Here is a 13,393-nt window from a genome sequence, read left to right as displayed (position 1 = left end):
AAAATTAAAATTCGAAAATTTTTTCTAAAGCCTCCAGGGGACTTCGTTTTCGCACGAAAAAATTTTATGTGCCCTTATTGCATCCGGACCCACAATTTTTCAACAAAATACTTAAATTTATAACAGAACGACTTGAATTTTCAATTAAAAAAGAAAAACACTCAATTCAGTAGTTTAATTTTGAACTAAACAAATTTAATAATCAAGCGAACTGATGAATCTCCATCTGGAAGTCAAATTTTAATTAAAAAACATGAATTTTCAACTGAAATTATGAATATTTAACTGAAATATTTGAATTTTCAACCAAGAAATTTAATTTTCTATAAAAAAATACAATTTTTCACCAAATAGTTTAATTTTGAACTAAACAAATTTAATCATAAACCTAAATGATGAATCTGAAAGTAGAATAGTTGAATTTTAAATCAAAAAGATGAATTTTAAAACAAGAAATTTAACTTTCTATAAAAAAATACAATTTTCCAACAAAATACATGAATTTATAACAAAACGACTCGATTTTTTCCTTAAAAAAGAAAAATATTCAATTAAATAGTTTAATTTTGAACTGGAAAAATTAATTCTTAACGTAACATTTGAATTCTAAACATATAAAGAAGATGAATTTTCAACTGAAATATTTTTTATTTTCAACCAAGAAATTTAATTTTCAATAAAAAATACAATTAAAAAAAACATGAATTTATTACAAAACGACTTGATTTTTTAATTAAAAAAAAAACCGTCGACACAGCATACGTTTGAATATCCTCGGGTACCTAACACCCAGTATGCTCTTTATCAAATTTTACGGAAGTGTGCCCTTTAAGGGTTAAACAGTTTAACTTTTAACAAAAAAAATTAATTCTCAATCTAACTGATGAATGTCCAACTGGAATAGTTAAATTTTAAATCAAAAAGATGAATTTTCAAACGAAATTATGAATATTCAACTGAAATCTTTTTTATTTTCAACTAGCAAATTTAATTTTCAATAAAAAATACAATTCTTCAACAAAATACATGAATTTATAACAAACGACTTGAATTTTTAATTAAAAAAAGACTAAAAAAAATTATTCTTCAACCAAAAAATTGATATATAAAGTTTTTAGTAAGAAAAAATAAATGTTTAATGAAAGAACTTAGTTTTTAACTAAAATGATGAAATATCCATAATTATTATCTAATTAATCAATCATTTTTCTGACAGAAATCCCGTTCCAATAGATGAAAAAACAACTTGTTTGCATGTTTAATAAAATGTCTAATTAATATATTAATTTCTTATATTCATAATCAAACAGCTCATTTTTAAACAAAAGAAAAATATTATTAAACAAAATGGTTAATCTTGATAAAAAGAAATTTAAAAAGAGAGTTTAACTTCCAACCAAGTAATTTTATTTCCAACATAAATTTTTCCAACAGTTTAATTTTCAATAAAAAAAAATCATTTTTCAACCAAAAATTGAATAATTATATTTTTAGTCAAAAAATGAATTTTAAACGAAAGACATGAATTTTTAACACAAATTTTTCAATATTCAACTGGAATAGTTTAACATTTTCAGTTCCCGTAAATAATAATATTCAATAAAAAAGGTAACAAATTTTCGAAAAAAAATCGAATTTCTAACCGAAAGGCAGAATTTTTAAACAAAAAGATTAATTTGCAAAGAAAAAGAGAATTTTCTACAAAAAAAAAATCGATTTTTAATCAAATATGTGGATTTTTAACGAAATAGTTGAATTTGCAATTAAAAAAAACAAATTTTCTACAAAAAAGCGAATTTTTTACAAAGTACATAAATTTTCAAACAATTAGTTTAATTTCTGAATTAAAAAAATATCTATTTACAACCAAAAAGATGCATTTTCAAACAAGATATATTCTCAAAAAAAAAAAAAAAAAAATTTCCAACAAAATAGATGAATTTTCAACTAAAAAACAAATTTTCAATCTATCAATGAAATTTTTCAATCTATCAATGAAATTTTTAATTGAAAAAAATCAGTTTTTAAACGAAAAATATAATACTTTCATTTTAAGATTTAAAAAAATAATTTTTAAGAAAACTGATAACTTTGACACTACAATTACCAATCTTGAACTGAAACAGTTGAATTTACAACCAAAAAGATAAATTTTTATCTAAAATGGTGAATGTTTAAATATAATTAAAGTATTTTTTATATAGAAAATTTATATCGAATTAAAAAAGATAAATTCTCGGCTGATTCAAAAATAATCTGTTTCGATTTGAAAATTAAATTTTTTATCGCAAATTTACATTTTCGGGTTAAAAATTTATAGTTTCGGCTCGAAAATTCAATAATGTGGTAGAAAATTGAACTACCCAGGTGAATATTTATGTATTATGCTGAAAATTCGTCTTTTTTGTAGAAAAATTATTCTCCACGTTAAATGAAATTAAAAAAAAACTAAATCTATCCTAAACAGTTTTCCACTTAAATTAATAAAAAAATAAACAATAAATTGAAGTTTTCAGTAAAATAATTAAATTTTGAACAAACTAGTTAAATTTTTAACCAAATTCTTCAATTTTCGACCAAATTATCGAACTTTAAACAAAATGATTAAACTTTAACCAAGACTAGTTAAATTTTTAATGAAATAATTTAATGTTTAAGAAGAAAGTTCCATTTTTAACAAAAAAAAAAAGGTGAATTTTAAATTTGAAAAGACGATTTTTCTGTCCCAATACGAATATTTCACAATATAATTGAATTTTCAACTAAATAGTTGAATTTTGTCTAAAAGAAAAATGTATAATGAAAAAAAAATCCAACAAAAAATGGAAAAGTTACATATTCAAGAAAAAAAATTAATTTTTAATAAAAAGAGAAAAGAATATTGAACAAAATAGTTATATTTTCCACAAAAGAGATGTACCATCAAAAGAGTACAACAAATTTTGAACAAAGAGGTTTAACTTGTACCCAAGTAGTTGAATTTGCTATAAAACAAAAATTATCCAAACATAGAAAAGTTGGATCTTTAATTAAAGAAAATATTAAATTTCTATTAAAAAAAGATGGATTTCCAAAAAATATAGACGAATTTTTAACAAAACAATTAGATTTTTAACTAGAAAATGTGATTTTTTGACGAAAAAGTTCATTTTCACCCAAAAAAGTGAATTTTCTACGAAAATAATAAAACTTGTAACTCAAAAAGAAAAATATTCAACAAAACAGTTGAATTTTCCAGCCCACAGCGCTAATTTTTTTTACGAAATAGTTACATTTTCACCCAGGAAATATTAATTTTCAACAAACAAAACAAAAAAACGATAAATTCTCAACCAATAATGAAATGAAATTGTTGTTTAAATTGAAAAAAATTCGGAATAAATGAGAAACTTAAAAATATCTTCGATATCTTGATTAAGTTCCAAAAATATAAATCCTCGTTTAAATTTTCAATACCCTAAAATAAAAAATAATTAAATGAACTTTTAAAAATTTCAAAATTATATTATTAAGTTACTTTAAGCTAGAAACATTGAAAATTTTCAAATTTAATTTTTTTTAACCTGAAAATTCTTAAATTAGAAATTAAATTGTTTCCATTTCAAATAATTTAAGCATCCTTGAAAAGCTTTAAAATTTTACTTCAAAATCTTGAAGTTGTTTTAAATTTTTTTATAAAAATATGTAGAAAAACTTAAGAGTAATTTTAAGAGATATTTAAAAGTTTTAAAAAGATTCAAATTTAATTTAGAACTTGAAAATTATTTCAAAAACAAAAAATGAAAAAGCTTTTTAAAGACCTTGGAAGATTTTGTGGAGTTGTACTTTTATCCAAAAGAGATTAATTCTGAACCAGAAAAGTATAATTTTAGAATTTGCAATTAAAAAAAAAAAAGAACTTTCAACCAATAATAGATATATTTTTAATTAAATTTTCAACCTAAAAGATAATTTCTCAATGAAAAATATAATATCTAGTTAAATTTTTATTTGAAAATGACAAATTTTAAGTTAAGAAAATTAATTTATAACAGAAAAAAAAAGAATTTTCAATAAATTAGTAAAATATTTAACCAATAAAGTGAATGATTAACTAATAGTGAAAAGCTCAACAAATTTGTCTAGTTTTCGTCCCAAAAATGTAATTATTTAACAGAATAGTTCACCTTTCAACTAGAAACGATCAATTTAAAACCAAAATGAAAAAATCAAACTTTTAGTTAAAGAAATTCATTTACAAATAAAAAATAAAATGAAATTTTGAATTAAAAAACTTCCAATTACAAACAATTATTTGAATTTTCAACCAAAAAAGATGAATTCTCAATAAAAAAATTTTTAGTGAAAAAAATAAATTTAGAAAAAAAAATAAATAAAATAGTTCAATTCATCCGTTTTCAGCAAAAAATGAAATGGTTAAATTTTCAGTTAAGAAAATTAGTTTTTAGTACACAAAAAAAGGTACTTTCGAGAAAGCCATTCAAATTTTCAGCGAAAAATGTAGCAGTGATAAAAAGCCGAACATTTCAGAAAACAGTTTTTATCGATCCCAAAATATGACTTTTTCACAGAATGGTTGAATTTTTAATCAAAAGAGATAATTTCAGAACAAGAAAAATACAATTTTTTAATTTGCAATTAAAAGATAATAATAATAACTATCAACCAAAAAAGGTCTATTTCCGTGATCAAATCTGAAATTTTTTCGAAATTTTGAGAAAAATAAAAAAAAAATAAAATAAAAAAAAGTAAGCCTCACCTAATATGTATCCACCAACAAGTTCTTCTTCGGTGACTTCGATGGGTTCGCCGTCGAGTTCAACGCCTTCTTTCGTGGAAACCAAATCCGCTAGCAATTGTTTGACTTGCTTGAATTTGCCACTGCTGGATGGCTGTTCATTAGAAGTGTTTGCACTGTCTTGACTTTCTTCTCCATCTTCATCCTCACCAGTTATTTGCGTAATCATTCTCATATGTTTTCGCAATTTTGAGTCTGCAGCCTGACACTTCTTTTTAAACTGATAGGCTTTTTCCAGCTGATATTTGCACGGATGGCAAATCATATTTGGCAAACCATCTTCCTCATATATCTACAATTATTTAAATAATTATCCTTTCGGGATAAATTTCCAACCATTAAAATTAACTAGGGTGGCCGTTTTAGTCAAAGAAAAGAAAAAAATCCCGGTCATTTCCGGGTCCGCAAACATTTTTCACGGTCAATCAAATTTCAAAAATCGAACTCTGAAGCTCAAATCTTTCCAAGCTTTTAAAATTTAAATTTCAAAGTTAGTTAATTCAAAAATTTTGCATTCAAATATTCAATAATTTATTGAAACTGCTAAATTTTGAACTTATAAAATTGAAATTTAAAAGCTTTTAATTTAAAAATTTTGAATTCAAATGCGCAATAATATACGCGTGTAAAATTGATGGTACTAACATTTTTCAATATAAGAAAATATAAATCCACGTTATCATTTTCAATGTTCTAAATTTAAAAAATCAATCAATGAACTTAAAATTTTTCAAAATTATATAATTTTAAGGAATTTTAAACTAGAAATATCAAATATTGAAAAATTGACAAATTTTTAACTGAACACTTCTTAAATTAGAAATTCAATCATTTTATTTTTAAATAGTTTAAACACCCTTAGAAACCTTCCAAATTTAATTTCAATATTTTGAAGTTGTTTTAAATGTAAAATTATTTTGGAAATTTTTTCAGAACTTCTAAATATCTTTAAAAATTAATTGCATTTTTTCTAGAATTTTCAGAAAATCCTGCAAATTTTAGAAAATTTCTTTATAATTTGAATGTATAAATAACAATTGAACATTTCAATTTCAGTTTTTCAAAGGTTTCAAAAAATATTCTAGAAGATTTCAAGAAAACTTTCTAAAATTTGCATGATAATTTTTTCTACAATATTGTTCATTTGTTGTAAATTATACATAAAAACGGAAACATTTCACTTGAAAATTAAACATTTTTTCGAATTTTTAAATATTTGCTTTCAATTCACTTGTCTTAAATAAAAATTCAAATATTGCTAAATATTCAATAATTAACCTTTTTTTTAAATTAAAAATTGCAAATTGAATGGGTTAAAAATTGAATATTTTAGTCTCAATTAGTTACAAAGTTAGTTAATTCAAAAATTTTGCATTCAAATGTTCAATAATTTATTGGAACTGTTAAATTTTGAACTTATAAAATTGAAATTTAAAAGCTTTTAATTTAAAAATTTTGAATTCAAATGCGCAATAATATACGCGTGTAAAATTGATGGTACTAACATTTTTCAATATAAGAAAATATAAATCCACGTTATCATTTTCAATGTTCTAAATTAAAAAAATCAATCAATGAACTTAAAATTTTTCAAAATTATATAATTTTAAGGAATTTTAAGCTAGAAATATCAAATATTGAAAAATTGACAAATCTTTAACTGAACACTTCTTAAATTAGAAATTTAATTATTTTTCTTTTTAAATAGTTTAAACATCCTTGGAAAGCTTCAAAATTTTATTTCGAAGTCTTGAGAAATTCAGAAGTTGTTTTAAATTTAAAATTATTTTGTAATTTTTTCCAGAACTTCTAAATATCTGTCAAAATGAATTGATTTTTTTCTACAATTTTCAGAAAATACTGCAAATTTCAGAAAATTTCTTTACAATTTGGATGTATAAATAACATTTGAATATTTATTATTTTTAGGCGAAATTTGAGTGATTTTAAGAATAAAAACATTTTCTTAAGATTCCTAGGAAAATTAAAAACTATTTTTCATTAAAAAAATTATTTTAATAGAATATTTAAAAAGTTTTTCAAAGATTTAAACAAAATTTTCAAAACAAATCCTATAAGATTTTGAGAAAACTTTCTAAAATTTGCATGATAATTTTAAATCTTTTTAAAACTCCTAAATATTTCTTAAAATTACTCGAATGTTGCCTACAAATCTTCATTTGTAAATTATACATCAAAATTTAAAAACTTCACTTGCAAATTAATCATTTTTCGAAATTTTAACGATTGCAGGTTTTCTATGTCAAACAATTCAGTTCAAGATTCTTTACTTTTAAATATTTGATTTCAATTAACTTGTTTTAAATAAAAATTCAAATATTGCTAAATATTCAATAATTAATCTTTTTTTTAAATTAAAAATTACAAATTAAATGGGTTACAAATGGACTATTTTAGACTAAAACAATATTTTTAATGTAATAAAATCCTTTAATTAAGCATATACTATTATGAAGTTATTTTTAAGTTGAAAATAGTTAATAAACTTTCAGTCACACGTTCACATTTGTTTAATGACTAAGACTTTCAAATTGAAACAGTTTAAGTTTTAACGTTAAAATCTGAAAATTATTAAATTTTGAACGTGTTTAAAATTGTTTTGTCAAATCGTTTTTGTTCACTTTTTATTGCTTAAGGTACAGATAAATTAAACAAAAATTATTTATATATTAAATAAAAATTTTTTTTATCCAAAATTTTCAACATCAAATGTTTTTATTTTTTATTTGTTCAAGTCTTTAAGAAAGCAGTTAAAAATTCTTTAAATTAAAAATATAAGCTTAAAAAAAAATTATATCGCAAATTTTTAAAGTAAAAAAAATTTGAATTACGCATTGTAAGCTAAATAATAGCATAATTGAAAAGCATAAAAATTCAACTAATTATTTTAAAACTGCTGAAATCGTACTTGGACAAATTTTTTTTCTACAAATTTGTAAAATTCCCGGTAAAAAAAATTCACTGTCATTTTCCGGTTACAAAAAATTCCCGGTCGAGCGGCCACCCTGAAATAGTTTAAAAATCCTTCAAATGCTTCAAAATTTTACATAAAAATTTTTAAATATCTACATGTTGTTTTAAATCCTGACGAATTAGAAAAATTTTCTAAAAATCTTCCACAATAAATCTGAATAATTTTGTGAATATTCCTAAATCTTTTAAAACATTCTCTTGAAATTAATTTAGAATTTTTTTTTAACTTCTAAATATCTCTTTAACTAACTCAAATTTTTTTCTAAGAATAATAGCTGTTCAATTTATATGCCACAATTCAAAAATTTGATTTAGAAATTACATTTTTTAAACAAGATAAATTAAAATTGTAACGTTCAGACTTTAGTTTTGAATATTTATTTTATAATCTACTTATTTACAAAAAAAATCAGATATTTATAAATATTAAGTAATTTTTTTTTAAATTAAAATTGTTTTTAATTCTATAGTTTAAAACTGGATTTTTTTACATTGAAATACTTGAATTTTAAAAAAAGCCTTTAATGATGAATATATTATTTTGAAGCTATTTTTAAATTAAAAATATTTTATGAAGTTTTTCACAGTTAATGAACTAAAAATGTTTTTGTCCGAAATTTTCTATTTCGAACACTTCTAATTTGTAATTGCTTAAGTCTTCAAAAATGTATTTTAAAAATCTAAAAATTAAAATTACGTTAAAAGAATTAAGTCTAAAATGGAAATTTTAAAAAGTAAAAGATTTTCAAGTGAAGCATTTTAAACTGAATGGTATAATAATTAAAAAAGAAAAAAAATCAACTAATTGTTTAAAAAAATGTTGAAATCAAAGCTGGACAGATTTTTTTCCTATAAATTTGTAAAATTTTCGGTTAAAAAAATAATAATTATTTTTTATGCCGTCAAAATTTGAATTTTCGAATTTTCAAAAAATTCAAAAGGTTGTTATCGTGCATTATTTGGCTTGAATTCTTCATTTTCGTGTATTTTTTGGAATTTTATCAATGCTATAACTCTGGTAATTTTTGGTTTTGTGAAAAAAAATCATTAGGATAAATTGTTCGGGCTTTTGAACATTATGAATATCTGCACAGAGAAATTTTGAATTTTGAAAAAAAGTGATCTCAAAAATATTCAAAATGCGCTCACTTTTTGATTTTTCATCCAAAAAGGCTGGCTACCGAACTGGACCTTTAGTTTAGGACACTAACCAAAGGCAAATTTTATAAAAAATTCAAATTTTACACAAATCGAATATTTTCTTTGATGAGAATGTAAAAATTAACAATCAATTAAAAACTTTGATTTTCTTTGAATTTTTAAACTAAAAAATATCAATTTTCAACCTAAAATGGAATAGTCGCAATTACAGTTAAGAAATTAATTTTTCACAATAAGAAACGAATTTTCGACAAAATAATAAACATTTTAACTGAACAAATGAATGCTTAACTAAATTCAGAAATCTTTAACCAAAAAATTTAACTTTCAACCAAAAGACATTAATTTTCTATTAAAAAGACGACTTTTGAAGTAAAAAGGATTGATTTTCAACTAAAGATAGAATAATTTTCTTTAATATTTTAAAAAAATTTAACAATAAAAAACGAACTTCAAAAAAATAAAAAGTAAATTACCAACCAAATAGTTGAATTTTTAAATACAAAGATTAATATTCTAGCACAAAATATGAAATTTCAATAAAAAAAATAGTTAAATTTTTTACTGAACTAATGAATTTTTAACAATAATAATGAATCTTCAATAAAAAGAATAAATTTTGAACCAAATAGTAGTTCCATTTGCGACGAAAACAGTTCAAGTTTCAAACCGAAAATATGAGCTTTCAATAAGAAAAAATTAATATTGGTCTAAATAGTTATAGTTTCAAAGCAAAATAAGACCAAAGAAATTAATTTTTAATAAAAAAGATGAACTTTCGAACAAGAAAATTCATTATTTACCAAAAAATGTGAATTTTTAAAACTATATAAGAATTTAAACAAAATACAAGGATTTAAGCAAAAAAAGCATATATAAAAAAATAGTTAAATTTAAACACAAATAAATAAATTATGAACTAAGAAGATTCATTTTCTTCCAAAAAAGTCGATTTCAATCAAAAAAGTTCAGATTTCTATTAAAAGAGATGAATTTTAAAACCAAAAGTCACTTTTAATCTTAGAACTTTTGGTTGAAAATTAACTTTTTTGTTGGAAGTTCATAATTTTGGTTCGCAATTTACCGTTTTGGTTTAAAAATTTAACTATTTTGTTGAAAATTTATTTCATTTTTGATTAACAGTTAATTTTTTGAATTTAAAGTTTAACTTTCTCATTTTTATTTATACATTTATCTCTTGAAGTTTAAAATTCCACTATTTAGTTGACAATTCATCATTTTTAATTAAAAATTTAATTACATGGTTGTAAATTTATGCAATTTGTTGTTAATTTAGATTTTTTATAAAAAACTAAACTTCTCGACTGAAAAAGTAAATCTTTTATTTTATGTTGCAAATTGGCCTATTCTGGTTAAAAATGTTTGAAATTTGTTCAATTTTCTTGAAATACTTTTTAAAAAATTAATTTTTTCGGTTGAAGATTTCTTAATCTATTTAAAAATTTGTTCGTAAATTAAATTTTGTTGAAAATTCCTCTGGTTTGTAGAAAATTCGATAATTTAGTAGAATATTCATACTTTTCATTGAAAATTAAACTATTCAGTTATTGGTTGAGAAGCTTTTTTTAAATTAAAAGTGTACCTATTTGGTTACAAACCTACAAATATGATTTCTCAAATAAATGATTGAAGTTTCAAATTAAAAAATTTTAATTAACCAAAAAGAGCTGCATTTTCAAGGAAAAAATTGAATTTCTGAAGAGGCGGTTAAACTTTCGATAGAAAAATATGAATTTGCAATCTTAAAGTGCGAATGTTCAACAAAATGGTCAAATTTTCAACAACAAAATTATATTTCGAACAAAGTACACTTGAATTTTCAAAAACATAATTAAATTTTTAACCAAAGTGTTAAATTTTCACCAAAAACAATTGATTTCCATGAAAATAGTTTAACTTTCAAGAAAATATTTAAATTTTTAAGAAAAACAATTGAACTTTTAATAAAAAAAGGGTTTTAAACAAATTGTTGAATTTTTAACCTTAAAATGTGATTTTTTAACCAAATGGTCGAACTTTCAGATAAAAAAGATTAAACTTTAACCAAAAACAGTTTCACTTTCAAATAAAAAAAATTATATTCTTTACAAGGTAGTTGCATTTTCGACAAAAAGAAAAAAAGAGATGAATTTCCGAATCTAAAGGACAAATTTTCTATCTAAATAGACAAATGTTTAACAGAATGTTGTAGAAAAGAATTAAATTTTCAACCCGAAAATTTGAATTTTTAACAAAAAGATTAATTCTCTCAGAAAAATATCAACGTTGATATTCAAACAAAATAACGAATTTCCAATAAAATAATTCAATTTTCAAACAGAGTTAAAATTCTAATAAAATAATTTTTCAAAAAAATAGTTGGATTTTTAGAAAGTCAGTTGAATTTTCAAAAAAAAAAAAATTTCAACAACCATAGTTCAATCTTCATCCAGAGTCAATTTCCAATAAAATAATTAAATTTTCAACAAAATAGTTGTATTTTCAACCCAAAAAATTAATTCCCAATACTTATAACGAAAATTGTTGATTAAAAAAATCCCTGATTTCCAGACTTTCTCTGGCCTACGGCCACCTTGTTCTATTAATAGCACACCTCTAGTACTCTTTGAAATCGGATCGCATGATTCCTACATAATAATTAATTATTTATCATCAGATATGGGAGACTTATAGAAAATAAATAAGATCCGATTGCAGGTTTCTATAAATCCTCAGAGTCGAGTCTCTTCTGGATTCTAGACCCTATTCTAGATTCCTGTAACCAGGTAGATATACGGTCGCTCAAAGTCGATAACTCGGTAAAGGCATTCTCTGTGCACAGAAATATGCATGTGCACACACCAACACTAACCCCATAATGGGAGAAAGGGCATAATTAGGGATAAACTAGATTCCTATTTTTCGATCCGTCGCAAATGACCGTAAAGCGGGAGATTGAGGTTAACTCTAGGCGACATAATCATCATTCTTATCAACTCCACACCTCTCTACTGTTGATTTTTACTTGTTTTTACTCGATTTTACTTACCTCGAGATTAACACAGGCCATAATGCGAAGTGGCAGTGGAATAGCGTCGTCGTCGAAAATCGGCACCATTTCTTCATCTTTCGCCAAACACAATCGACACAACTCATTAATGTGAACAATAACATTACTCGGACTATCGCCTTTTTTTCGGCTATAAGTTTTCATTTTGTTGACAGGGAGAAAAGAATTTTAGTTGAAAAACACTGTTTTCGAGACTTCTATTGTCGAGACTCCGTCACTCGAAAAGAAATCTGTAAAATGGCCGAATCCCGAATGAAAGACGCTCCTCCGCTCGTTCCACTCGGGCGCTGTCGGCCACTGTCGGTAAAAGCACAATTTCTACGTTTTTGCGGGCCTTTTACCGAGGTATTTTGTAAAATAACTTTTTTTCTGACTGACATCGGCGAGAAATTATCAAATTATGCTCATTTATGTCCTTATTTCAGAAAGTTTTTAATATTCTGTAAATCGAAATTTCCTTCAGGCGGGATTTTTCGATAGAATTTTGCAATTTTCCCGGTCAGATTTGAAACTTAAATCAGTCGATAGACATCGCTAGCTGCTTTAGTCAAAGGTCCGCGAAAATTCAAATTGGATACATGTTAGCTTTCTTTTTTGTACAAATTAATACTCAAAGTTTATAGTTTATTCAGGAAAAAAAATTTATGTATAAGGTATTCAGTTTGAAAATAAAAAATTTAATATTTTAAGTACTGGTTTCAAAATAATGAGAGAAAATTAATTTTTAATAAACTAATATAAAATTTTCAACAAATTATTTCAATTTTCCACTAAAGAATTGAATTTTTAATTAAAACGATTAGTTTTCCACCAAAACTTAAAGAGCTAAATTTCCAACTAAAATTTAACAAATAAAAAAAAAAGATGAATTTTTATAGAAGAATATTAATTTTCTACTAAAAAGACGAATTTTAAACGTAAATTCTCAATCAAAAACAAAAACGAATTTTCAACAAAATAGTTGAATTTTCGACCAAAAAAATTAATTTTGAACTAAAAAAAGGTGAACTTCCATAAACATAAAGAATAATTTTCTACGAAATTTAAGCAAGAACATAGTTTCAAACCAAAGAACAGAATTTTTACAATATATATAAAAAATTTTATACTGAAAAAACGTTGTAAAGTACAATTTTCAAAAGCTTTATTATTTTTTATATTGAAAAATAACAAACACCATAATTTCGGGTTGAAAATTAGACTATTTTGTAAGACTTAGTCTCTTTGTATATTACATATTATTATTTATTTAATAATATTTTTTTGAAAATTATACTACTTTGTTAAAAATTAATTTGCAGATTTTTCTATGTGGTAGGAAATTTAACTATTTTTTTGAACTCATTTTTTTAAAATTAATTAGCTGAAAA

General features: G+C 22.8%; 1 protein-coding gene across 1 annotated transcript in view; it reads right to left on the bottom strand.

The window, feature by feature from the left end:
* LOC117169202 (zinc finger protein 3-like) overlaps window positions 1–12,260 on the bottom strand; it is a 23,950-nt gene extending 11,690 nt beyond the window's left edge. The window contains exons 1-2 of the mRNA XM_033355444.1: window positions 12,003–12,260; window positions 4,760–5,090 (exon numbers count right to left, since the gene is read on the bottom strand). Of these exons, the coding sequence (XP_033211335.1) occupies window positions 4,760–5,090; window positions 12,003–12,167 (496 nt within the window). The 5' untranslated portion in view covers window positions 12,168–12,260. The remainder of the gene's footprint in view (window positions 1–4,759; window positions 5,091–12,002) is intronic.
* Window positions 12,261–13,393: the final 1,133 nt, after the last annotated feature.

Source organism: Belonocnema kinseyi, chromosome 3 (genome assembly GCF_010883055.1).
Source record: "Belonocnema kinseyi isolate 2016_QV_RU_SX_M_011 chromosome 3, B_treatae_v1, whole genome shotgun sequence".
In the NCBI taxonomy this organism is placed as follows: Eukaryota; Metazoa; Arthropoda; class Insecta; order Hymenoptera; family Cynipidae; genus Belonocnema; species Belonocnema kinseyi.
Note: the sequence above shows the minus strand (reverse complement) of the source record. Positions and strands in the feature narration are given on the sequence as shown.